This window comes from Plecotus auritus (assembly GCF_963455305.1).
Source record: "Plecotus auritus genome assembly, chromosome: 5".
Lineage (NCBI taxonomy): Eukaryota > Metazoa > Chordata > Mammalia > Chiroptera > Vespertilionidae > Plecotus > Plecotus auritus.
Genome location: NC_137776.1, coordinates 184,336,055 through 184,362,337, shown reverse-complemented (window position 1 = coordinate 184,362,337; position 26,283 = coordinate 184,336,055). Strand labels below are relative to the sequence as shown.

General features: G+C 62.9%; 1 protein-coding gene across 9 annotated transcripts in view; it reads left to right on the top strand.

Moving 5' to 3' along the window:
* VAV2 (vav guanine nucleotide exchange factor 2) overlaps window positions 1-26,283 on the top strand; it is a 115,539-nt gene that overhangs the window by 12,510 nt on the left and 76,746 nt on the right. For 8 of the 9 annotated variants that reach the window (XR_013960716.1, XM_080670739.1, XM_080670738.1 and 5 more), the window contains exon 2: window positions 23,272-23,388. Coding sequence is in view for 8 of the 9 variants with exons in the window: in XM_080670739.1 (XP_080526865.1) it covers window positions 23,272-23,388 (117 nt within the window). In the remaining variant the exon portion in view is untranslated. Of the gene's footprint in view, window positions 1-13,884; window positions 13,945-23,271; window positions 23,389-26,283 lie in introns of those variants that run through there. The other variant, XM_080670740.1, reaches the window with a different exon arrangement.

Genomic DNA, 26,283 nt, shown 5'->3' with positions numbered 1-26,283 from the left:
TGTGCCCGTAACCAAGGTACATGCCCTTGACCGGAATCGAACCTGGGACCCTTGAGTCCGCAGGCCGACGCTCTATCCACTGAGCCAAACCGGTTTTGGCTGAAAGTGGTTCTTGCCTGTGGAGAGCGCCCTTCTTAAAAAGGGCCTGGCCTGAGGGTGACGCCTGGGGACGGCGTTATTGCTGTTAAAGCTTCCATCAGAGGCAGCGGTGACGGGCGGGAGGGGTCCCTGGCCGCCTCCCCGGTTCTCAGCGACTTCAGCCAGGAGCACTCTGGGACTCCGGGTGGCCCCACATGAGCCTCTCGCAGCCCCCCTCCCCCGGGTCGGAGGGTCGCCGGGTGCAACCCCTTTCCCACTGGTCCCAAGGTGGACTGTTTTCATATCCCAGCACCTCTGACCTCAGGTGCATCTCGGAGCCTTAAAGTCAGGGCGTGTGGAGTGCGAGTCTCGGGCAAACGCTTTCCCCGCTGACACGTACGGTGCCTCAGGTGGTGCCTTACCCCTGACCCTGCTGCCTTCCGTGTCCTGAAATGCAGCATTTTACACTCTGGTTTTTTTTAAAAAATTATATGTATTTGATTTTAGAAAGGAAAGGGTGGGGGAGAGAAGAGAGAGATAGAGAGAGAGAGGAGGGAGAGGGAGAGGGAGAGAGAAACATCAATAATGAAAGAGTCATGGATCGGCTGCCTCCTACACGCCCTCCACGGATGGAGCCCACAACCTGGGCCTGTGCCCTGACCGGGAGTTGAACCCTGACCTCCTGGTTCATAGGTCGATGCCCCGCCACTGAGCCACGCCGGCAGGCCGCACGCTGGTTCTCGATGGCTGCCTGGAGTCCGGATGGTCCAAGGGTGATGCCACCATATTGCTCGGTGGTTGGACACACACGGCCCACCGTTTTATTTTAAAAAGCGGGAAGTTTTTAAAAATGGATTTTAGAGAGAGAGAGGAAGGGCGGGGGGTGGGAGAGAGCAGCTGTCTCTCGGACGCACCCTGACCCGGATGAAACCGGAAACCGGACCGGGAATCAACCCCGTGACCTTTCTGTGTACGGGACGAGGCCCGAAGCAGCCGAGCCGCTCCAGCCGGGCCAGCCTGCCTCCTTTCAAAGCCCGCCCTGTTCGCCCCGCCACAGGGACGGCCACGCTCTTCTCCCGTGGAAAGGCCGGCCCAGCTGGCCCAGGGAGTGGGGCCGTTTCCCCCGGGTCCTCACTGCACAGGGGTCCTCAGGCCTGCCGCCTGTCCCCCGCCCCCCACCCCCTTGTGGGTGGTCCAGCCTTGCTGGTCAGTGCTGGCCGCCGACTGTGCTGAGGGCTGGGGTCCCCAGTGGGTTCGTGGTGAATGGATACGCAAGTTGGTCGCGCCTCCCCCCGTCCCCTGGACCTGCAGGGTGGAAGGGCCAGCCCTCTGTATGTGGTCCGGCCCCCCTGCTCTTTCCCCCGTGCAAGGGCCTTTGCTCCAGGAAATAAACACGCTGGCCTTTAAATAATTCGCAGGCTTCTTATCGGTGGGAACGATCAACACAAAAATAAAAGTGGCTGTCGGGCCCGGCTGGTGTGGCTCAGCAGTGGAGCGTCAGTCCAGGAAACGGGAGGTCCCGGGTTCGATTCCAGTCAAGGAGGCGTGCCCGGGTGGCAGGCTCGATCCCCAGTAGGGGGCGTGCAGAAGGCAGCCAGTGGATGGTTCTTTCTCATCATGGATGTTTCTCTCTCTCTGTCTCCCTTCCTCTCTCTAAAAATCAATAAAAACGTATTTTTTAAAAAAGTGGCCATCGGCGGAAGCCAGACACAGGGAAAATAATGGTACTTGGTCATCGAAGCCACAGATGGTGAAGGGAGGCGGAGCGCGGTCCCCACAAGGCCCTCACCCCAATGCAGTGGGACTCCACTAAGGGCACCAGCTGGGAGGGACCGCGGGACAAGGTCAGCAGCCGCCCAGAGGCACTGGTGCAACGGCAGGACCCCTGTCGGCGGGGGCGGGGGCGGGGGTGGGAGGAAAGATGAAGCCCATCAGAGCAGATGGCCACAGGGTGAGGGGCCGCACCCAGAGGTCACCGGTAAAGGAGTCAGGCTGTGGGCAGCCCAGGGTTCCATTTTTATGTTTATTTTTATTATTATTTTTTTTTGGTTAGCCCTCAAAAGAGGATATTTTTCCATTGATTTTTAGGGTTGGGGGGTGGAGAGAGAGAGAGAGAGAGAGAGAGAAACACATCAGTGGGTTGCCTCCTGCACGAGCCCCGACCAGGGCCCAGGCTGGGGATGTGCCCGCATCCAAGGTACGTGCCCTTGACCGGAATCGAACCCGGGACCCTTTGGTCCGCAGGCCGATCGATGCTCTATCCACTGAGCCACACCGGCCAGGGCCAGGCTTCCATTTTTAGCTCTGCTGTGCACCCTCTCTGCCTCGTTCAATGGGCCACAGCTGCTCCTCGCGGGAGTGTGGGTGATGGTGTGTGTGCCCCACGTGCCCTGAGGGCTTTCTGCTCCCTAATCCGCACCCCCGCCTCCCCACCCTCCCCTCCCCCAGCCTTCCAGGGACGGCACAGGCCCCTCTGGACCCCTGGCATGGACCCCTGACGGACCACTGCGCTCCTGTCTCCCCAATCCCAGCGGCCACAGTCCCAGCAGGAGAGGGCACGCACAAGCGATTTCTGGAAGGACTTGTGGACAGGTGTGAGAGCAGGGGCAGACAGCGGCACCCCAAAACAGAGACCATCCAAGGTCTCAAGGGGGTGGGCCATGTGAACAGGGGGCGCATGTGAACGGGGGCGGGGCCACGTGATCAGCCGGAAGTGTGCACGTGAAGGGGGCGGGGCCACGTGATCAAGCAAGAGTGGGCACGTGAACAAGGGGTTGGGGCCGTGAACAAGGGGTTGGGGCCGTGTGATCGAGCGAGCGTGGGCACAGGAACAGGGTGGCGGGGCCAGGTGAACACGCACGAGAACGTGAGGACAGAGTAGGGGCCACGTGAGCCCCCAGAAGCTGAGGAGGCAGGAAGGACCCTCCCTGGAGCCCTCCGGGGGAGCACAGCCCCCGACACCCTGATTTCAGATCCTGGCCCCAGAACGGGGAGGGCACGTGTTCCTGTTGGGGTAGGCCAGCCTGTCGTCATCGCAGCAGCAGCCCCAGGACGTGAACCCCTCCTTGCCTCTCCTTTTGGGGCTTTGACTGGGTTCTGGGAACAGCTGAGCCCTGTGCTCCGGCGGGGGGATCCCCGAGAGCTCTCACCGCAGACCTCACAGGGAGACCCATCCCTGTGTCTGTGCCTCGGCCCTGCCTCCCGCTCCCCCGGCTCCTGGGCAGTGACAGCGCCGTGGGCACACCAGACGGGCTGCTTGGTGGGAAGCGCAGGCGCCTGGCCGAGCCCCCAGCTGCAGGACGGTGCAGGCCCCCCCCCCAGCCCCGCCCTCCCCTCCCGGCCTTCCCCCTCGAGAGTCCAGCCTGGGCCTCGGCTTCCTGGAGCACCTGGGTTGACAGGAGCCAGCAGCTGGGTTGTGGTGCCCATCATCTAGATGCCAAAACTGAGGCTCAGAGAGGGGAGCAGAGGTCCGTCCCCCCAGCCCACCTCCCCCTCCACTCAGCCCAGCTCACAGGCGGCTCCCCCAGCTGCCGCCTGGTTGCCATGGTGTCGGAGGAGGAGATTTCTGAGAAGCCATCCAAAATACACACCCGCGGCCCCTCCTTCCTCATCCCCCTCTCCCGCTTCAAAGCCTCCTTTTGTGCAGGTCTCTCCCTGGCCAGGCAGCCGGGAGCAAAGAAGGTCAAGGAGGCAGAGGGTCCAGGCAGACAGGGTTCTGGGCCCCCAACCCCACCCCGGAGGTTTCCTGGACCTGGGCTCCATCGCCCCCCCCACCGTTCCCAGACCAGGCCGTCTCTTTCCTGCCTCTCTACCTGCGCACAGGCCGTTCCCTGCACTTGGACCCGAAAGAAGTGGGCCGGATGGAGGGAGCGGCCTCGGGAGCACCCCAGGAGGACGGGAAGGGCCCGAGCCGCGGAGCCAGACCCCGCTGGGTACTGTCGAAGCAGACAAGATACCCTGAAAAACAAAACTGGACGTTGGAACAAACATTCGCCAGCAGACAGGACCTCGGGCGAGCTGTGCAAGGCGGCCGGCCCGCCTGAGCGCGTCCCACATGGTGTCCAGTGTCTCCCATGGGGGTGAGGTCATCGCTGAGCCGGGAGTGCGCCGAGGCCCAGCCCGCAGCCGGCGGGGGTGGGGGTGGGGTGGGGGTGGGGACGCTCTGCTCTGCGGGGGGAGAGATGGAGCAGGAGGGGGCCTGGGCAGGTGTCCTGATTTGTGGGCTCACCTGGCAGCCCAGGTGCCCAGGGGATGGTGAGTGGCCAGCTCCCCCTCCCTACCCAGCCCCTGTGCCCCCGGCGGGGGGGAGCTTCTTTTTCCTCACCCCTCTCTCTGTGCCCAGCTGTGTGTTCGGGAGCCTATGAGGGTCCGAGAGGGGCTGGTGGGCAGAGTTGGGGTTGAGGGCAGAGTGTCCCAGGACCGAGCTGTCAGGAGATGGGGGACGATGCTGGGGGCTCGGCGTGGACCCCTGTGTGGGGAGAGGAGTCAGGGAGGGGCGCTTCCGGGGACACCCTTTCCCACTGTGGGCCCGGGGATGGGTGCGTGACCTCTGAGCATCGCCGGTGCCCCAATCGGCACGCTGCTTCAGGCTCAGGGGTTCGGGTGTCGATTCCCCGGTGGCTTTTAGTGGCCCAATCCCGAGAGCTCGGGGGTGACTTGTCCGTGTCCCTTAAAGAGCGAGGTGCCGCTGGCGGAGACGTTCCCCAAACCCTCAGCGTGGGGATCGGAAACAGGAAACGAAACCCCGCGCTGCTCTGGCCTGTGGGCACCAGTGGCCACCCGGCGGCCCTTTGGCTCCGAGTCGGGAAGGGGGAGACGCAGCCGGTGGCCCCTGCCTGCCTGAGGGTCCCGGGGGAGGGGCCGCGCACCGTCCCTGGGTGTGCCCGTCCCGGGTCTCCTGAGGCCCGGCCAGAGCGGACAGGGGGTTCCAGATCTTTCATGGGGTCTGCGGCCCAGACACCAGCCTCCCCAGAACCTGGCTCCGTCAGGGAAACCCAGGCCCCCCAGCGCTGCCCAGGCCCAGCCGCCTGGAAGCACCCGGAGGGGGAGGGGCACATGGGCGTGGCTGCTGGGGTGCCGCATGGGTTAGTGATGTCAGCCGAGTGGGGGTGATGAGGGGACGCTCTTGTCCGCCCCCTTGGTGGGCGTCTGAGCTCAGCCTGGGAGCCTGCGGGGCCACCCCACCGTGGGCTGCTCCCCTCCTCTGCACCCCCAAGGCCAGCGGAGCCCCCGCTCAGAGGCCCTGCCCACTCCCACTCCCTTGGTGCCGCCCTGGGGGTTCATTCCCTGGACCGGCAGTGGAGGCCCCGCCGAGTTCCCCCAACGAGGGGCCCATCTCCCCAGGGAGCAGCAGCTTGCTACCCTCCAGCCCCCCTGGGCCCGGACCCCTCTGCTGAACGGGTGCTGTAGGGTCAGGTGGCCAGTGCCACAGGCTTAGGGGTGCATCTCCCTGTCAGCCAGCGAGGAAGCCCCCCCCTCACCTGGGCCCGCCCCTCTCGGCTCCGCCCACTCCTGGAAGGAGCCAGGGCCTGCCCTCCCTCCCCCTTTCCTTCGCCCACGGGTGCTTGGTTCCTGGTGTGGGCACTGCTGTGGAGTGGAGGACCCGCCCCCCCCCCCGCCCCGCAAGCGTCGGGCTGCCTCCCCCACGTCCCCAGGCGCCCGGCTGCTCTGGGCTGTGTCCAGTGGCCGAGGCCTCTCCGGGGACCAGGGGGAGGCAGGGAAGTTAAGTCTTGAGTCTCTTGTGATTTACAAGCTAAACTGTGATGATGAAATTCCCCACAGACCAGATCATTCTCAGCTCTGAGCTCCCCACGCACCATGGTGCTGGCTTTGAGCAGGCGGGGTCTCCCCCAGAGGCCTCAGAGCACCCCCACCCCGTGCCTGGGGTTCTTCCTGGGGTAGAGGAGCAGGGAGCAGTGACCCCGCCGAGGAGTGTCTGCAGGTGAGGGCCCAGGGTGGGTCATGTCTGCTCCCCCCGCACCTACCCCCCCCCCCCCATGCAATGCCCTGGAGTGGCCCTAACGAAGTTGCTACAACAGAACTTCATTCTCTTGCGGTTCTGGAAGCCGGAGGGCGGAGGTCCAGGCCTGGCTTCCCCCAGAGGCTCTCGGAGGGACCCTCTTCTGTTCCTTGGCTTGTGGCCACGGCCCTCCCGCCCTGCTCTGTCTTTGGCGGCCTCTTCCTCACTGTCTCTCTCCTCCTCTGCCTCTTAGGAAGGCACTGTTGCCCAGGCCGTTTGCTCAGTGGGTAGAGTGGCGGCCTGCGGACTGAAAAGTCCCGGGTTCAAGTCTAGTCAAGGACACCTGGGTTGCAGGCTTGATCCCTGGCCCTGGTCATCGCGTGAGCAGAAGGCAACCCATGGGTGTGTCTCTCTCACACCAATGTCTCTCTCTGTGTCTCCCTCCCTCCACTCTCTCTGAAAACCAATGGATAAACGTTCTTTGGTGAGGATTAACATTAAAAAAATTAAAAAAAGACACTGCTCTTTGGATGTGGGGCCCCCCTAACCCGGGATGATTCCGCCTTGAGATCTATTTAAAAAAAAAATAAAAATCTTTTATTGACTTTTTACAGAGAGGAAGGGAGAGGGAGAGAGAGTTAGAAACATCGATGAGAGAGAAACACCAATCAGCTGCCTCCTGCACACCCCCCACCGGGGATGTGCCCGCAACCAAGGTACATGCCCTTGACCGGAATCGAACCCGGGACCCTTGAGTCCGCAGGCCGACGCTCTATCCACTGAGCCACACCGGCCAGGGCCACCTTGAGATCTTTACCGCGGTTCCATCCGCAAAGATTTCTATTCAAATAAGGTCCGGTTCTGGAATCCCAGGAGTGGTGACGTGGACATGTCTTTGGGTTTTCCTGGGGGTGGGGGGGGGCACTTTTACCCGCAGCACCCTCCTTTCTCTCTTCCGTCCGGCATTCTCTGGGTCCTCGGTACCTGCTAGCTAGCCTGGGCTCCTGGCGCGGCGGGGGTGTGGGGTTCGGCCCTGCTGAATGGCCGAGCGAGAGGGTGGCTTAGGACCCTGCCGTGGGCGGTGGGGACGGCACTGGGTGCTGTTAGGCCGGGGGGGTCAGAGCCTGTGCTCTGTTCTGGCTAAGGAAGAATTCAGAGCCAAGACTCCGACTAGAGGACATTTATTGGGTGAATTACGGGGGAAGGAAAAGTAATTCCGAAAAGAAACGGGCTTAGGAAACAAGTCACCGAGGTTGAGGAAGGGCCCCGGGGGGCTTGGGAGTGAGGCCGCTGATGGTAACACCCCGGGGGGGGGGGGGGAGTGGGGGAGGGGCCGGGGAAGGAGCGGCTCAGCCTGCTCCCTGGAGGGAGGGGGGGCCCTGGGTCCCCTGCCCCGAAGGGTTTAAGGGGGAGACGGTAGGGGAGGCCCCAGGAGGGGATCTCACTAGAACCTTCAGCTGCTTCCGGGTGGTCCATTCAGGGCCTGGTCTCTGCGGATTGATGGACTGGCAGGCGCTGGGCAGGGTCATTACCCAACGCAGGTCCTGAGGGCAGCCGGGGCTGGTTCAGCTGCCTTTCTGGGCCTGGAGCTGACAGACAACCGAGGCCTCGCTTATCTCCAGGGGAGAAGGTCAGGGGGTCCAACCCACAAGGCCAGCCACGTGCTAGGGGAGGGAGCGTCACCCTGGGGCGAGGTCCCACCCTCCAGCCCTCCGTTGCTAGGCACCTGGGGCTCTCCACCCCGTGACCTTCCGTCCCTGGCCTGTCCCTGGCCCGTCCCGTCCCGTCCCTGGCCCGCGTACCTGGCTCTGCTCAGGCCTGCCTGCCTGCCACACCCGGGGTGGGGCAGTCTCAGCAGTTCAGCCGGGCCGAGGTGGTGGTGGGGAGCGGGGAGCAGAGGGGGGTGGGGAGGCTGTTGGGGTCTGCACTCTGGCTTCCAGCTGTGCCTCCTGCTGGGCTTTCCCGCCGAGGCCTGGGCGGTCAGCCTGGGTAGCGAGGGCCCATGGGGCAGCAGGGTCTCCCTGGTGCCTGCGTTTGCCACTTCCATCCCCCTCCCCACTAGCGCCCGCCTGGGCCGCCCCTGAGTCTGCAGCTGGTGAGCCTCGCTCAGGTTCCCACACCCCCACCCCCACCCCTACCCCACCTCACCCCGAGCCGCTCCGCTACCCTCTCACTTCCCCTGGCCAGCCCTGTCCCTCATCTCGAAAATAACACGGGGGGGGGGGGCGGGCACGCTGAGGTTCAGCCAGGGAGCCCCATGTAATAGCTTCTGTGGAGGGTGCACAAGGGCATGCCTCTGCCCCCCCCCCCCTTTTTTTTATTTCAGAGAGGAAGGGAAGGGGAGAGAAACATCACTGATGGGAGAGAATCATGGATCAGCTGCCTCCCGCACGCCCCCTGCTGGGGATCTAGCCTGCAACCCCGGCATGTGCCCTGACCGGAATGGAACTGTGACCTCCTGCTCATAGGTCGCTGCTCAACCACGGAGCCACGCTGGCTGGGTGCCACTTCCTTCTTGGTGTCCCGAGGGTTGGCACAAAGTAGGGCCCGACGGCCATGTGCGTGAGAGGGACGATGAATGAATGGGTAATGAATGAAGGTGGGTGATGGGTGCCCGGGACTCTCCGAGGTCCTTGGGGCTCAACCATTTCTACTCCGTGGTCCTGTCGGGGCCGAAGGCTCCTGGACTGGGACGGGGTGTCTGGTGGCCCCGCTCCCGGGGGCCTTTAGCAGAACAAAGCCGGTCACTATCCTGCAGACGCGATCGTGAAACTGGAAACGGCCGGAATGTCGGAGGGGATGGGGTGAGGAATGCGCGGCCCAGGCCAGGGGGAGATTCCCGCGCACCCAGCCCTGCACAGCAGCAGCGAGGGGGCCGGTTCGGTGCCAGGACTCAGGACTGGGTGTTATTCCCAGCGGTCAGTTTTATAAAAAACAAACACAAAAAACCCCCCAAAGAACAAAAAAAACAACCACCAAAAACCCCTGCAGAGTCAAGAAAATGGTTAAGTGGTGCTTTACGGCCGGGAGATTTTTGATCCCACCTCCCCCCTTATCTACAGAGGAGTTTCTCCTCGGGGAGAAAAGACAAAGCAGGGTTGATGGCCTGGGATGGCTCCTGGGCACGCCTGCTGTTCAAACCAGAAGGGACAGCCCTGGCTGGTGTGGTCAATAGTTAGAGCGCCAGCCTGCCCACCGCAGGGTCCAGGGTTCCATTCCCGATCAAGGAGCAGGTACCTGGGTTGCAGGTTCGATCCCCAGTCCCAGTCGGGGCACGTTCGGGAGGCAGCCCATCGATGTGTGTCACACATTGACCCCGGAACCGAGTGAGTGGTCACCCGTTCACTTCCCTGTCAGGCCGATCCTCACTCAGGAGGGGGCACGCAGGAGGCAGCTGATGGATGGATGTTTCTCTCTCATCCACGTTTTTTCTCTCTATCCCTCTCCCTTCCTCTCTAAAAAAAAAAAAAAAAAAAATTACAAAATCCATGGAAATAATATCCTTGGGTGAGGTTTAACAATCAAACAAATCAGACCTAACTCGTTGTTGGCACCTGGTGCAGGGGGAGGGAGGCCCCTCAGTGCCAGTCTGGCCTGTTAGCCCACCTAGTAAAGTGGTGATTGTTACCCGAGGGGCAAGGCCTCCCGGATGGGAAAGACCAGAGAGACTCGCCAGGGCCCGATGGCAGAGGCCTGGGGGCTGCTGTTCCCCGTGAGGACTGCCCTCCCCGCACACGCTCTGAGCAGGTGGGGCCAGGCTGAGCTCAGCTCCATACCAGCCCTGGCTCTGGCTTTTTCTGTGCAAAAAACAACTGGGGGTGTTTCCTGCCCCCTCCTCCCCTGGCCAGGCTCTGTCCCCAGGCCCCAGCCCAGCCGCCCTCCCCCGCTTGGCTCCCACCCGGGTGGGTGGGGGTGGAGGGTGAGTCTGCAGCTGTGAGCATTCCTGACCTGCGGTTCAGGGGAGAGAACCCAGCTGCTTGCCCGGCAAACAATGGAGCCTGCTCCCCACTCCCCCCCCCGCCCCCACTCCCACCCCCACCCCCGTGCCCTGCCCTGGGGCCTGGCGCTGGTTCTGCCGGAATTTCCAGAAAGTGCAGCTTCTCCCGTGGATCTTCACTTTTCTGACTCATTGGAAAAAATAAAAACATGAAGCAACTCAGGACAGGCAAAGTTCCCTGGACACCCCGCAGCCCGCAGGCAGGTGGCACCCCTGTTTCGGGGCACCTTGACCCACTGTGACGGTCACCGAGGTTGTATCTGCTCCTCCTGCGAGAGCCAGGGACCCTTCCGGGAGCCCCAGCACTGGGGGTGTGGTGTGGAGGGGTGCGGGGGCGTCCAAGATGAATCATACAACATGACGTTTATCATGTTGACCGTTTCAAGTGCACCCTTCAGTGGGGATCAAATACGTTCACGTCGTTGTGCAACCAGCACCACCATGGTCTCCAGAACTTTCTCATCTTCCCAAACTGAAACTGCACCATTAATCAATCACTCACTCCCACCCCCCTCCTCCGGCCCCTGCAGCCACCACTCGACTTCCTGTCTCTGTGAATCTGACCAAGTACCTCCCATGAGCAAAATGACACAGAACTCGCCCTTCCGTGACTGGCTTATTTCAGTCAGCATCAGGCCCTCCAGGTTCATCCATGGGGTAGCAGTTGTCTGGATTTTCTTCCTTTTTAAGGCTTTCCACCGATGGGCTGATACCTGCCCCGTCCAATGGGAGCTCTGCATGGAGTTCTCAATTTGCATATTTGCTGACCAAATCAAAGCAGCTCCATATTGACCAATCAGGACAGTGCTATTTGGGCCAAACTGTACAAATTTGGATTCCTTATTTGCATGAAAATGGACCCATCAGGGGCTAGGGTGGGCACGTCTATATAAATGACCTTCTGTGTTCCTTGAAGGGGAGAATATAACGTTTCCCTGGTTTGTGAAGTCTACCGGCCAGTGGTTGGCAAACTCATTCGTCAACAGAGCCAAATATCCACAGGACAACGATGGAAATTTCTTTGGAGAGCCACATTTTTTAAACTTAAACTTCTTCTAACGCCGCTTCTTCAAAATAGACTCGCCCAGGCCGTGGTATTTTGTGGAAGAGCCACACTCAAGGCGCCAAAGAGCCGCATGTGGCTCGCGAGCCGCGGTTTGCCGACCACAGGTCTACCCGATTCACGTTTCCCCTTGACCGCACCCCAGATTGGGGACTCGTCTTGTTGACGATACCCAGAAGTGGAATTGCTGGTTCGGAAGGTAGCTCTATTTCTAACTTTTTTTTTTTTTTTTAAATATATTTTATTGATTTTTTTACAGAGAGGAAGGAAGAGGGATAGAGTTAGAAACATCGATGAGAGAGAAACATCGATCAGCTGCCTCCTGCACGCCCCCCCACTGGGGATGCGCCCACAACCAAGGTACATGCCCTTGACCGGAATCGAACCCGGGACCCTTGAGTCCGCAGGTCGACGCTCTATCCACTGAGCCAAACCGGCTTTGGCTATTTCTAACTTTTTGAGGAACCTCCACACACACACGGCTTCCCCAGTGGCGGCACCATTTCCCATCCCCACCCACAGCGCACGCGTGAGGGGTCCCGTCTCCACATCCTCCCCGCACAGGCCACTTTGTGTCTTTCCCACAGTAGCCGTACTTATGGGGGGGACACACACTGGGGAGGATGCCCTCCCTCCCCACTGCCCCCCAGAAATTGGGGAGGGAGGGGTCTGCCTCCTTGGAACTCCAGGGGCTGCGTTCACGTTCACTGACCTGGGGAAACGGAGGCGCCGAGAGGGGCAGAGACCTGGTCAGGGTGACCGAGCTGTGCCCTGAGCAGAGGCGTATTCCAGTGTCCCTCTGTCCTCGGTGGCCAGTAAGGCGGGGCCTGGGTTCCGGATAGTTCCTGCGGTGCCTTTTACGCAGACGGGGAGCAGGGGCCGCCATGAGCCTGTGGGCAGTTTTGTCCACGTGGGTGGGAGGGGAGTGACTTCAGACGCCAAGCCTGAGACTTCATACTGAAAGGGCGTCCCTTGCCGAAACCGGTGTGGCTCAGTGGATAGAGCGTCGGCCTGCGGACTGAAAGGTCCCGGGTTCGATTCCGGTCAAGGGCATGTACCTTGGTTGCGGGCACATCCCCAGTGGGGGGTGTGCAGGAGGCAGCTGATCGATGTTTCTCTCTCATCGATGTTTCTAGCTCTCTATTCCTCTCCCTTCCTCTCTGTAAAAAATCAATAAAATATATATTTAAAAAAAAGAAAAAAAGAAAGGGCGTCCCTCGAGCAGGGGAGGCCCGGGGAGTGGAGAGGAGGGTGGGGGCTCCTGGTGTCGGCATCAGGACCTGGACCCCCACCTGCCTCCCCAGAGAGGGTGTGGCTCCCCCCTCCCCCCGCCCCGCGGTCCCTGCAACCTGGGAGGGAGATGACACCTGGATGTTTGGGGCACGAGTGAGTGGATATTTGACCGAATGAAGGATGGTGATGGGTTGCAGGATCCAGAGAAGGGCCCCGGGGCCTGGACTGGCCTCCACCCGGCTCGGCTTGCCTGTGGTGGCTGCTGGCTGTGCGGATGGCGCTGGGGCAGCCGCGGGAGGAAGTGCCTTCCTCTTTCCTCATCGCCTTCAACTCGCTTTGATGACGCACCAACGGCGTGATGAGCGCGAAGTGCCGTGAAAAACGGGAAAGTGTGTTTGCGTCGTAGCCGCCACCTGCTCGGACGGCAAGCCCTTCTTTCGGTCCTTGTCCACCTGCGGGCCTGTCGGCTCCACTCTTCAGCTTAGCCACCCTGACACACACATATATTTGCACCCCCCAGCCTTCCTGTAACACCCACGTTTAGGTGCTCAGTTTTTTTTTTTTTTAAATGTATTTTATTAATTTTTTACAGAAAGGAAGGGAGAGAGATAGAGAGTCAGAAACATCGATGAGAGAGAAACATCGATCAGCTGCCTCCTGCACACCTCCCACTGGGGTTGTGCCTGCAACCAAGGTACATGCCCTTGACCGGAATCGAACCTGGGACCTTCCAGTCCACAGGCTGACGCTCTATCCACTGAGCCAAACCGGTTTCGGCAGTTGTTTTGTTTTTTAAAAAATATATTTTTGTTGATTTCAGAGAGGAAGGGAGAGAGAGAGAACCATCAATGAGAGGGAGAATCATGGATCAGCTGCCTCCGGCACGACCCCCACGGGGGATCGAGCCTGCAAACTGGGCACGTGCCCTTGAGTGGAATTGAACTTGGGACCCTTCCGTCCGCAGGCCGACGCTCTGTCCACTGAGCCAAACCAACGAGGGCGGGGCACCCACATGCAGTCACTCCATTTTCCTGAGCACCTACTATGTGTTCTCCTTCCCGCGCTGGGCACTTGGGTCCTTTGCAGCATTTGGGAGAGATGCTTCTGGAAACGCCTACGGTGCCTGCAGAGCGAGGACGAGGCCTCTCCCAGTGATTTATATAGACGTGCCCACCCTAGCCCCTGATTGGTCCATTTTTATGCAAATGAGGAATCCAAATTTGTACAGTTTGATTGGCCCAAATAGCACTGTCCTGATTGGTCAATACAGAGCTGCTTTGATTGGTCAGCAAAGCTGACTGGGGGAGCCCGCAGTCACTGGGGCCCCTGCCCCGTCTCAGAAACCCCCGGCAGCCAGGGGCATCCCTGAACGTGGCCTTTTCTCCTTTCTTCTCGAAATGCTGTGGCCCGGGACCCCCACCGCTCCGAGCGTCTGCAGCATCGTTGCTGCCACGGAGAAGGCTGCTTTCTGTCCCTTGATGTTTCGGGGATGAGACTTAAAATCATCACGTGTCATGGGCTGGGTGAGCGCACACACGGGAGGCTGCTTGCAGGATCAGACTGTCCAGGATGAGGGCGTCTCGGCTGCCAGCAGGTGCTGGCTCCGGCCTGCAGGTGAGGTGGAGGTGGCCCCCATGGAGGGCGCACTCCTGGGGTGACCTGATTTTGGGGTGCTCAAGTTGGGCACCTTTTCATAGAGCCACTAGACAGGCCGAGCTGGGGGCCTGAGCCCCAGGTTCACCTGGAGCTGGAGTCACAAGGGACGGCTCGCAGGGACCGTGGCAGGGAGAGTGTGGACTTGAACCCAGGGAGCTCTGTTTGAACGCTGCCTGGGTCTGCCTGAGCCCATCCACCCCAGTTCAGGGGCGTCTGAAGCATGAAGTGCCAGAAGCAAGGGGCGATTTCACAGGGGAGAGAAGCGGGCGTGGGATCCGCAGCGGATCCTGGGGCGTGGGGGGGGCACCGTGCCAGGCGGTGCCCCGCTGATCCCTCGGAGCCCGCCTGCTGGAGGCATCCCGGGCAGGCGGTGGGATGGGAACCCTCGGGCGTCCAGAAGCCGGCTTAGGGGCGGTGGCTGCGCAGAGAAACCCCAGGAAAGCTGTTTCCTGCTGGCTTTGTAGGAAACCTCTGCTTTGACCCGACCTTGAAGGCTTGATTGCACGAGCCACTCTTCATCCCTCCACCTCAGACAGCCGTTCGCCGGAGCAGCGGGACTTTCCAGGGCTGCTGGGAAGTTTCCGTCCTGGTTCTGCCCCGGACGGACACTGTGGGCTCAGAGGGGTCCCTGCCTCCCCCGTCTGCTCTCTGAGCCTGGGGCCCGGCAGGGCCTGGCGCACCCCGGGCACCTACGGAGTGTCTGCGGGCTGGGGCCTGGGCAGGAGCAGCATTGAGAAGGAAGCTCCCGGCTGCCCCTCACCCCCGCTTCCACGCGGTGCTGTGCCAGGGTTGTTTCTCTTGGCGCCTTTCCCTCCAATGTGGATGAGGAAGTCCTTTGCGATCAGGACAGGGGTCACCGTGTTGCAGCCGTCACCGGCTTGGCACGGCCTGGCCCTGCGTGGCTGCCGGCGAGCCGCCCTGGTGCCCCAGAGCGCGACCCCCTCACCCTTCAGAGCCTGCTTCCGCGGCTCCCTGAGCCCCTCCCCAGGGTCGCTGGGAAGCCCCTGCCCGTTTCACCATGGCAACTGTCTATAGGTGCAAGCAGATGGCCCCTGGACCTGTGGCCGCTGTGGGAGGCCGTGGTGGGCGGGAGAGGGGAGCCCGCTGGGTGAGCACAGGGCCCTGTGGAGCTGCGGGAACACGTGGCCAGGGGCCCCGAGCCCAGCGGAGCCCGTGTCAGCCGTGTCTGCACCCAGACAGCCCGGCCGCCTTCTGGGGAACCGAAGGGGAGAGGGGAGAGGCCGGGCCGAAGGCAGAGCTCCTGCCGAGTTTTCCCGGAATTTGGCAGAGTGCACCCGAAACCTGTGGGGGCATCCTTGTGGCAGGGGTCCTGAGAAGGGGTCAGGGGTCAGGAGGCTTGCTAAGGCTGGACTTGTCTGCCTCGGAGGCCGGGGCCTTTTGAGTCACCTTGGTGGTCACGGCTGCAGTGACGGCTGGAGAACTGTGCCCTGCGGGTGGGGGAGGCACCGCCCCCCCCCCCCCCCGGGGAGCGCTTGCCCCGCTGGAGAGCTGGGACCCCAGGGACAGAGCCTGTGGCCCCGGGAGGCCCGAGCAGCTGGTCTCCACCCCACAGCCTGGCTCGGCCTCCTCGGGGTCGGCCCCTGAGGGGGCTTCCCCTGTCCGTGGCTTTGGGGGTCTGTCATGGGAGGTGCCCTGCATGGCGGACAAGACCATGAGGACTGGACCAGACCACCTGGGTCAGTGCTGGGTCCTCCCCTCCCTGCGTGTCCACGCGGCGGTCCCCAAGCCCTTGTCCCACGTGTGCATCGGGGTGCGTGATTGTGTTCGAGGGGTGAGCCCGGCGTGCGGTGCCTGGCGCTGCCCAGGCTGCTGGTCAGGGGAAAGGGAGCTGTCACCTGTCTCCGCCACCTGCGTGCTCGCCGGCTCGGCGGGAGACCTCACCGGTGGTGAGACGGAGCGCCACGCTCGTAGTCCTTTCTGGGGGACAGAGCCAGCAGCCTTGGGCTAAGCCAGCCATGGGCAAACTACGGCCTGCGGGCCGGATCCGGCCCGTTCGGCTGTTTTATCCGGCCCGCGGAGCCGAAAGAGCGGAGGGTTCTCTTGCTCTCCCCTCCGCTCCTTTACTTTGAATTTATATTAATTCACACAAACACTCCATCCATGCTTTTGTTCCGGCCCTCCGGTCCAGTTTAAGAACCCATTGTGGCCCTCGAGTCAAAAGTTTGCCCACCCCCGGCTGTTGAGTGGCCAGCGGTGGGCACGGTGCTGCCACGCCCGACGTGGCACGGCCCCTGGAACACCTGGCCCCACGAAGAAATCCCGCCCTCCCCCCAGCGGCCCAGAGGCCGGAGGGCCCACCCAGGCGGCGCCCATCCATCCGCCCCATCCATCTGCGGCTGGTGCGCCGTGCCACGGGGAAGTGGCCCGAGGGCAGGAGATGCTCATGTTCAGTTGTCCAGACATAATCGAACCCCGACTCCTCAGACAGATCCCTGCTGGGCTGTGGGCTCCTGCCTGGAGCAGCGGATGGGTGGTGAGCTGGGTCGGTCTCCCCAGGCGCCTCCTGGCGCTCGGTGTTGGGGCCAGTCACGGCGGCTTCGGTGGCTCTGGTGCCAGGGTGGAGTTCCAATCCCAGACCCGCCTCCTGAGCCTCGGTTTTCTCATCTGTAGAATGGGTGATCAGGGGCGCTGCCGGTGGTGGTAGGTGCGCCGAGCAGATGGCCCCGACTGGTTGGTGCACCGAGGCCCGAGGACAGGAGTGGGGTTCGTGGCCAAGCCCCAAGTTCCACCTGCCTGCTTGTTGGTGGGGGAGATGCGTCAGGGAGTGAGGCCGGCCCTCAAGCAGCGGCCGCTGTTCATGGGGACCTGGCGCCTCCGAAGCCATCGTGGGGGGACAGGGCCGCTCCAGAGATGCCAGCTGAGGGTTCTCCGATACAGCCCTTCCTTCCTCCTTCGCTTGCCCGTGCATTCACTCGGTCTCGAGCCCCTGGGGTGGGCCATTGTCCAGGGTGTTTGGGACGGGGTGGGGTGGGGAGGAAGGTCCCCGCTGCTGTCCCCTGGGCGTGGGCCAGCGGGTCACCCCAAGGCCACCTGTTTACCCCGAGGGCCCCGAATTCGAAAGCTTTATTCCGGCAGGCTGCCTCTATCTATTCACTGAGAAGGAAGACGTTTTAAATGTCTTTTGGAATCAGCAGGTCATACATAAGACAAACAATTAATTCACTTTTCCATTGCGATATCGATCACAGACATGGTCAGCGGCCAGTCCGCGCGGGTGATTGGCAGGCCCAGCCGTGCGGCCCCCGGGGTTCCCGTCACCCGACGGCGTGTGGCTTGTCAGAGTGGAGCGGGGTTAGTGCCGCGTGTTGACATAGCTCGAGGAAACGCAGGGTGTCTGGGCGCGCTGGGCCTCTGTTGTCCCACACGGAGTTCGGATGTGGAGGACACCCCACCCCCGCCCCCCTCGGGACGATGCAGAGGTTTTAAGTGATTCCTGTTCTCTTGAGTCTGGGATGCCGCCCGCCCCTCTGTCTCTGGGGCTGTGGGGGCCAGGGGCCTCTCCTGAGGCTGGGGTTTGGGGGAGCATGCTGTCACCTCCCGTTATCTCGCCGGCTTGGCTGTGAGCAGAGCCTCCGACAGACCTTCTCCCGGGGTCTTCGGTGGCCTGCGGTCACCCAGCCCAGCCCAGCCCCCGGCTGCTAATGCGAGGCCCGCGGAGGTGTGGGTGGAGGGCCAGGTCCATCTGGGTGCGGCCACTCCGCAGCTCCAGCTGACCCGGGCCAGGGGCATGTTGGCCCCGAGTAAAGGGGGCCCTGGAGGGCCGGCCCCCTGCCTCCGCTCTCCCAGGGCGTGATGTCACCGGGAGCTCTGGGCGCGGGCACTGCAGGCCCCCCCGGGGGAGATAGCCCCGGGTCAACTGTGGCTTCTTCAAGCAGGTGTCTCCCAGCACCCTGGAGGTCAGAGGGCAGAGGTTTCTTCCCCATTTTTTTTTAATATATATTTTATTGATTTTTTACAGAGAGGAAGGGAGAGGGATAGAGAGTTAGAAACATCGATGAGAGAGAAACATCCATCAGCTGCCTCCTGCACACCTCCCACTGGGGATGTGCCCACAACCAAGGTACATGCCCTTGACTGGAATCGAACCTGGGACCCTTCAGTCCACAGGCCGACGCTCTATCCACTGAGCCACACTGGTCAGGGCATCGTCCCCATTTTACAGACGGAAAAACCGAGGCACGGCCCAGTGGCCAGGCCAGGGCTCTCACCACCAGGCGTAATTACCGTCTGCGGGGTCTGGAATGTGGGGGGTGTGACTTCAGGCCAGTGGCTTCTCCTCTCTTTGCCTCAGTTTCCCATTTTGCAGCTGCCTCTCGGTGCTGAGGTAGCGTCGGGGCGAGGCGTGGCCCTGGTACCCCCTGTGTATTAGATGCTGGGCCGTGTGCTCCGAGGCGCTCCTCAGGGGGACAGGACATCCGTGGCATCTCGGCGAGGGGGAGCTGTCCCTGGCAGTGTCTTCCCAATCAGTGGGCGGGCCTTATGTGGCCATAATGGGCCAGCCCCTCCGCCCCCCGAGGGGTGCACCCGGGACTCAGGGTCCTGACTCTGGCAGCGGGCTCCCCGCCGGGGCCTCCTGAGAGCTAAATGACAACTGACAGAGAGCAGCAGGCCTGGCGCTGCTGCCCGCAGCCCCCGGGGAGGTGGGCGCTGGGCGCGGAGCCTGAGCCCTCACGCTAATCTCATTTCCGGCCATTAGGGCCGAGGAGGCCGACGTGGCCAGCACAGCCGCCTGCCTCCTGGCGCCCCGGCCAGGCCTGAACAGGGTGGGGGGGGCTTTGTTTGGAGCGAGGGGTGAAAGGCCTCCCTGGGGGCGGGGGCGGGGGGCGAGGTGGGGTGCCCGGTCTCTAAACAAGCCCAGGGGGTCTGGCTCAGCTCTGGGCCGCTTGTCCGGGGCCAGTTTTCTGGAGATAGACGCTCATGTGGCCACAGCCTGGGTCCGAGGCTGAGCATCAGCCTCAAGAAGCTGGCGAGGCCGGGGCCGCCCTTGCAGGGAGCCCTGCAGGAAAGGAGAGAGACGGTGCTGCTGCCCCGAAGCCACAGGGACACCGCCGGCCGGCCAGCCTTTGCTGGCCACAGGACAAGACGGGCAGCTTCTGGCCGGGTGCTGGCCAGGGTCTGGCCTCCCCGCCCCGTCCCTCGGCCTGTGGCTGTGACGTGCCCCACCTGCGTCCTCTCAGTCCCACCTGCAGGGTCTCCCAGAACCGGCACCCATCCCCTCTGCCTCGGTTTCCCTAACTGCGATGACCACATCATTTGTTGCAAGACCCCAGCCACTTAGGACATGAAAGGGGATGCCAGGGACAGGTGCGCAGGACAGGGGACCCGGCTCACGGGCCCCCCGGAGATTGTTCTCGCAAGGGGCCTTCACCGGCCGGGAGCACGTGGGTTCAAGTCTCAGCTCCGCCACCTTCACGTCTGGAGCCGGCGTTCTTCACCCGCCCGAGCTCGGGGTCCTGGCGCCGGCGGGCAAAGCTGCAGCCCAGCGCCCGGCGCCCAGGAAACGGCCGCCGCGTGGGCGCCGAGCCGGCTCCTGGCGTCTGGTTCTGCCCCGACGCGCCGTGTCCCTTTCCCTGAAGCCGGACGGTCTGTGCGCCTCGCTGAGGCTGGCCTGGGCGGCCGGGCGCTGGCCACAGCGGGTCTGGACGGTTCGGGGCCCGGGTGGCCACGGGGGGAGTGCGCCAGGCCGGGCCGACGCTGCGTCCTGCCCCGAGGCCAGAAAGGAAGCCTGGCGTGCCGGCTGCGATTATGGTGCGGAGCTGTGTAATTAACTCCCAAAATGGGAGGCCGAGGAGGAATTAAAATAAACGCTTCGTGGAAATTAGAGACGAGTGGTGTGCAGAAAATAGCGGAGCCCGCCGGCAGCTGCAGCGTCCCGCGGTGGGCCGGGGGGGGCTGAGGGGCTGACAGGGGCAGGATGAGGGCTGGCCGCGCACCCCCCCCCTCCCTGGAGTGCAGGCTCAGGCGCGGGTTTGTGCCCCATGGACCGAGGGGGTGCTTAAGGCCGCAGAAGTGTATTCTGTCCCCACTCCCGCTCCGGAGGCCGCAGGTCCAAGGTCAGGGTGTAGGCAGGACCGGCCTTCCTTGGGGCTCTGAGGGCGAGTCCCGAGCCGCGCCCTGGTGGTTCCCTGGCCGCCTCCGCCTTTCTCAGCTCCTGGGAGCAGCACCCTGGTCTCTGCCCCCCTGTCACAGTGCCCCCTCCCCGGGGTCTGTGTCTGTGTCCCTTACTGTGTGTGTGTGTGTGTGTGTGTGTATTTATTTGGTTAATCCTCATCCAAGGATATTATTTCCATTGATTTTTTAAAATACATTTTTATTGATATTTTACAGAGAGGAAGGGAGAGGGAGAGAGAGTTAGAAACATCGATGAGAGAGAAACATCGATCAGCTGCCTCCTGCACACCTCCTACTGGGGATGTGCCCGCAACCAAGGTACATGCCCCTGACCGGAATCGAACCTGGGACCCTTCAGTCCACAGGCCGATGCTCTATCCACTGAGCCAAACTGGTTTCGGCTCCATTGATTTTTAGAGAAAGGGGAAGGGAGAGGGAGAGACAGAGAGAAACATCAATGTGAGAGAGACACACCAATTGATTGCCTCCAGCATGCACCCCAACTGGGGTCGGGGATTGAGCTTGCAACGGACTTACGTGCCCTTGACCGGGAATCGAACCTGCGACCCTTTGGTCTGCGGGCCAGCGCTCTAACCACTGAGCTGAACCGGCGAGGGCCCCTTTAAAAAAAATCAATATGTATAAGACCTATACAGTGTAACTATTACCATTTTAGCCATGGCCAGCGTACACGGGAAAGTTCAGTAGTTCACAGGGTTATGTAACCATCACACTGTCCTCTCTAGAGCCGTGGGCAAACTACGGCCCGCGGGCCGGATCCGGCTGTTCTATCCGGTTCTCTTGCTCTCCCCTCCGCTCCTTTACTTTGAATGTATATTAGTTCACACAAACACTCCATCCATGCTTTTGTTCCGGCCCTCCGGTCCAGTTTAAGAACCCATGGTGGCCCTCGAGTCAAAAAGTTTGCCCACCCCTGCGTCTAGAACGTTTTCATCTGCCCAAACAGAAAGCCCTTAGGGCCCATCAAACCCTAGCCCCCCTCCCTCCGCAGCCCGGCCCCGGCGCGCTTCCCGGCTGTGCATTCAGCTGCCCCGGTGCCTCACCCGCGGGGGACCCGCAGTGCTCGTCCTCCTGTGTCCACATTCCTAAAAATGCCAGGTCTGGGGGGGAGGGACTGGGGTGTGCTGGGTCCGCCTGTGGGCGCTCCGTTTAAATGAATTAGGATGAAATGAAGGTAAAGGTGCCGCCTTTCAGCTGGCGCGGCCACCGTCCAGGTGCTCAGCGGGCGTGCAGAGGGCATCTCCGTGGTTCCAGAAGGTGCCCGCGGCGCTGCTGTTGGGGCCACGGAGAGACGTGGCAGCTGCAGGTGTGGGGGTGTCGTTCTGCGCCCCGATGGCATCTTGGTTGTCGTTTCTCGGTGAAGAAATGAGAGCAGGTGTGCGGGAAGGTGAGCACGTGGGGGCGCCCAGTGAACCTCCCGATCTGACGTGGGAGCTGGACGGTGGGGGGGGGGGGTGTCCTGTTCTTGGGAAATACACTCAGATTCAGGTGCTTGGGGTGAAGGGGGGTCGAGTCTGCAGTGTTCTCTTACAGGTTCAGAAAAAATGATACACACAGCCCCCTACATACACACACACACACACACACACACACACACACACACACGGGGAAAGGTTCAGAAAAAATGATACACACAGCCTCCTATACACACACACACACACACACACACACACACACACGGGGAAAGGTTCAGAAAAAATGATACACACAGCCTCCTATACACACACACACACACACACACACACACACACACACACACGGGGAAAGTCGGTCTCCACGTGACCAGGGACCAGCCCAGGCGGGCGGGAGGAGTGGCCTGAGGCAGGGGTACTGCCTTTGGGAGCGGGGTGGGTGGGCAGAGGGCTGGGCTGGGCTGGGCGGGAGTGCTGGGGGGCGTCCTTAGGGCAGCTCGGTTTTGGGGGGCTGCCGGAGCTCCGATCTGGCCGGTCCTTCACCTGAACTGGCCATTGGTCTGAATTCCGGGGAGCAGGCGCGGGCTCTCTGCGGCGCTGGGGATGGAGCCGTCGGGCACCCAGTGAGCGGTTACGGGGAGGATGACTGAGACCCCGCTGTTCTCTGCTGTGTGTGCCGCCGTCTCGCCCCCCGGGGCGCCCACGCCGAGCTGGAGCTGGAGGTGGACGTGGTGGGCCGGGGGCTCCCATACACTGAGCACCACCCCGTGCCCTTAGGGCACAACATTAACCCGGTGAGGGGCTTCGTGTTCGGAACCAGGTCTCGCGGGGGGTGGGGGGGGTGGGGCTGAGCCACTCCCCCTGGTCCCGCTAGTCAGGATCAGCGACAGGGTGCCCCCAGGGCCAGTGACTGTGGGCTGAGCTCCGGCCACCTCGCCTGCCGCCCATAAGTTCCTACTCAGGGGTGGGCAAACTTTTTGACTCGAGGGCCACAATGGGCTCTTAAACTGGACCGGAGGGCCGGAACAAAAGCATGGATGGAGTGTTTGTGTGAACGAATATAAATTCAAAGTAAAGGAGCGGAGGGGAGAGCAAGAGAACCGGATAGAACAGCCGGATCCGGCCCGCGGGCCGTAGTGTGCCCACGGCTGGACCAGCTCCTTCTCTCGAGGATGCAAGCCGGCGATGCCTCCCCCCATGCCCCCTCCCCCATTGCGGAGCCACGCCCAGTGCAGGCCGGGAGCCCAGGTGTTGGGGTACGGGGGGGGGGGCGGGGAGGAGCCGCCTGGATGTTGATCTGGGGATTCTGGCCTGTGCTGCTCCCGTTCAGGGCGCGCTTCCCGCTGTGGGCTTTGTCACCTGTAAAGTAACTGTGGTCAGTCTGTGCCCGGGAAGGTGCAGGTGTGTGTATTTGTGCACGTGTGTGTGTGTGTGTGTGTGTGTGTGTGTGTGTGTGTGTGTAAGCTCCATCTTTGCTCACTCAAGGCAGCATCTTTGTTCCAGTCATGATTGTCAGGTTGAAATGTGCTGGGTCCCCTCGGACAGGGCCCCGGGGGCGGGGGGCGGGCACATGGTCGTGAGTGGCCGAGGGCTGTGCCGTCGGTGACGCTGGGCGGTGGGACATGCACGGGTGCGTCTCCTGAGCGGGACCGTGCGGGCCCCTGGGCCGCGGAATCCGTCGCTCGGCTCCAGGGTTCACCGCTTTGCCTTCTCTCCCCAGTTCCTGTGCTTGAAGAACATCCGCACCTTCCTCAAAGTCTGCCACGACAAGTTCGGGCTGAGGAACAGCGAGCTGTTTGACCCCTTCGACCTCTTCGATGTCCGAGACTTTGGGAAGGTGAGTGCCCTCCTCCTCCGTCTCAGTCCCCAGGTTGGTGGCCGAAGCCGGCTCGGCAGCGGGGCCCCCAGTAAACAGGCGGGGCCGGCCCCTGCAACGCCGCGGAGTGGGCTGTCCCGTCCCGTCCCGTCCCGTCCCGTCCCGTCCGGCAGGTGCAGGCGGGACTGTGTGCCAACAGGAGGGGCCAGATCGGGGGCTGGGACAGCAGGCCAGCCCGTCCTCAGGCCGTTCGGGGTGAGGCCAGGAGGTGGAGGGACCGCAGGGCGTCCCTCTTGACGGAACTGGGTGGAGCCCCCCGGCTCTGCCTGTCCAGCTGGGGGACCCCAGAGTTTACGTCCTGCCCGAGTCTTCGGTTCCAAGGAAGAGAAGGCTGGTGCCTGTCCCAGCGCCTCAGGAGCCGGCGGGGTGGTGCTGGGCTGGGCTGGCGCTCGGTGGGAGGGGCCCTCGCAGTGACCCTGAAACAGGTCCGGCAGGTGTGAGGCAAGGAGGGGGTGATCGCCTGAACCCCAAGGTCCCGGAGGCGATGCCCTGGGTCCATGCCTCGGGGAAGTCTCGCGGGCAGCTGTCCTCGGAGCCGGCTGACACGGGGCGGGGACCTGAGGCTGGGCCGTCCAAAGGCTGATGCCGGGCGTCCTGGTGAGCCCGGGTTCGGGGTGCCACGTGCCACCAGATAGCACCGCAGGGCCAAGGCCACCCCTTGTACACAGCTGGGTAGGACCACGACGACCTCTGGGTGGCCCGGGGCTGCGTGTGGGGCTGAGTGCAGACCTGGTGCCGCGCTGCCCATGGCCCCCGATGGCCCGCGTCCCCTGGAGCGCCTGCAGGATCCCCAGGCCGGCCTGCCCCCCACTGCTGGCACGGGCGGGCTCCGCGGACCGCGCTTCCCAGATGGCCTGCAGGGCGGCCCCACCTCTGATGGGAACTCTCGGGAGGTTATTGCCTGTTTATCTGAGGACCGGGGTCAGGGCGGGGCTGGGGGAGTGTCCGCGGTTTACGAGGGGCAGTTACAGATGCTGAGGTGTCCGTGTTTGAAGGGCGGAGAGGCGTCCCATTAGCATCAAGGCCAGGAGTTTCCCATGAGCCACCTGGGCCTGGCGGCACGCTTCCCTGCTCCTGAGCTTCTGCGGAGAGGACATTCAGGCCCTGCTCACCAGCCCGTCGCTTTGTGCAACCACCCAGGTCTCTGACTCAGCGGCGTCCGCTGGTGGCCTCCCCCGCGCCCCCCCCCCCTCCCGACTCCGGACCAGAGCCACGTGGGTTCCTGCCCCGTCAGGGCTCTCAGCCCCCACGGATCTGCTCTCTCCTTGAACCGCCGTGCCCCGGGCAGGGAGCAGCACATGGGAGGGTGCCGGTTCTCTCTGCTCCCTCCCCCCCCCCAGTTCAGGGCTCCTGGGGAGACCCTTGGCATAGGCCTCGGGGGTAGCAGGCAGGTGGCCCCTCAAGGGCGCAGCCAGACACCCGGTGAGCGGCCTGCATCGCCAGGGAAGCCACCGGCCATCCGCCTCCACGGTACCCGCGTTCATTCTGGGGGAGGGAGGGATGGGCCGGAGAGAGGGGCTTTCGGTCACTAGACCTGGAGTGAGTCCTGCGGAGCTGACCACCCTGCCAACAGCTGTCACTCGGCAGAGGGCGGGGGCACGGCAGAACCCGCCGCCAGCGGGACCTGACTGGACCCCCAGTCCCACCCTTGCTGAGGGACAGGAGTGTGACCCGCCTTCCCTGCAGGCCTGGGTTTCCTCCCTCCCTCTCGCCCTCCCTCCCTCCCTTCTCCCTCCCCCTCTCTCTCCCTCCCTCCTTCCCTTTTCCCTCCCCCTCTCCCTCCCTCCCTCCCTTCCTTCCCGAGGTCCCTGGTGGACGGCTGGGGCTTGTGGGCCGAGGGCACCTGTCTGTCTGCCTGGCCACCCGGATCTCATGGGAGGAGCGGGGAGGCACCTCGGTGGATCGGGGGTTTCGGCTGCCCCAGCCGCCTTTCCGGGCCTGGGGAGACTGGACATCCTGGGGGCCCCAAGGATCTCGCCTAGAGGTGTCCCCGCCAGGTCAGGGACCGTTCCAGGGAGGTCCCCGCTGCTGCCCTGCTCCAGGGGCCTGCCGGGTCCTGGGCTCACTCACGGTCGCCTCCGTTTCGGGCAGGACTGACCCGAGAGGAAGGCCCGCGGCTGATAAAGAGCAGCGCGCAGCCTCTGATGAACGGCTTCACCCGCCTGTTTGTTACTCAGTGAGCGTTTTGCTGGCTCAGAACTTCTGAAGCGGCGAACCGGCCCGGGCCAAGGCGGGGCGACTGACCGGCAGGCCGTGTAGTCGTTCAGCGAAGCGGCCACACGGCCCATTCACCCAGGTGCCCGTCTGTCGCTGACCTCCGTCCCCCCCCAGCTCCACCGGCAAGCGCTCAGTGTGGGCCCCTGCACTGTGTGCGGGCTCTGGGTGCCCCCAAGTCCCGGCCTGAAGGACGGGAGGGAGGGAGGGAGGGAGGGAGGGAACGATGGAGAGAGGGAGGGAGGGAACAGAGAAGGCAGGTCTCCCTCATGTCCCACAGCGACGGTGGAACAGGGGGCTGGTCGGGTCCTGCCGACGGCAGAGGTGGAGTCTCGTGTTCTGCTGTGCCCCTGCCCTCTGCCAGGCGGGCAGCTGTCGGCAGGGACAGGCCCGGTCAGCATGTGGCTCTGCCATCACCAGGTTGGGAAGCCAGGCAGGAGGCCAGTGTGGAGCCCTGCCTCCCGCAGACACCTCCCCCCCCCCACTGTCCCCCGGCTTCTTGGGGAAGCTGGTGCTTCTGGACGTGACAGTGGGCCAGCTGAGACGCCTTTAGGGGCTCAGGACAGAAGGATGCTGGGAGCGGGCGGGTCAGTACCAGGCTGCACTGGCTGGACCCTCGGCCCCCTCCCTCTCGGCGTCTGT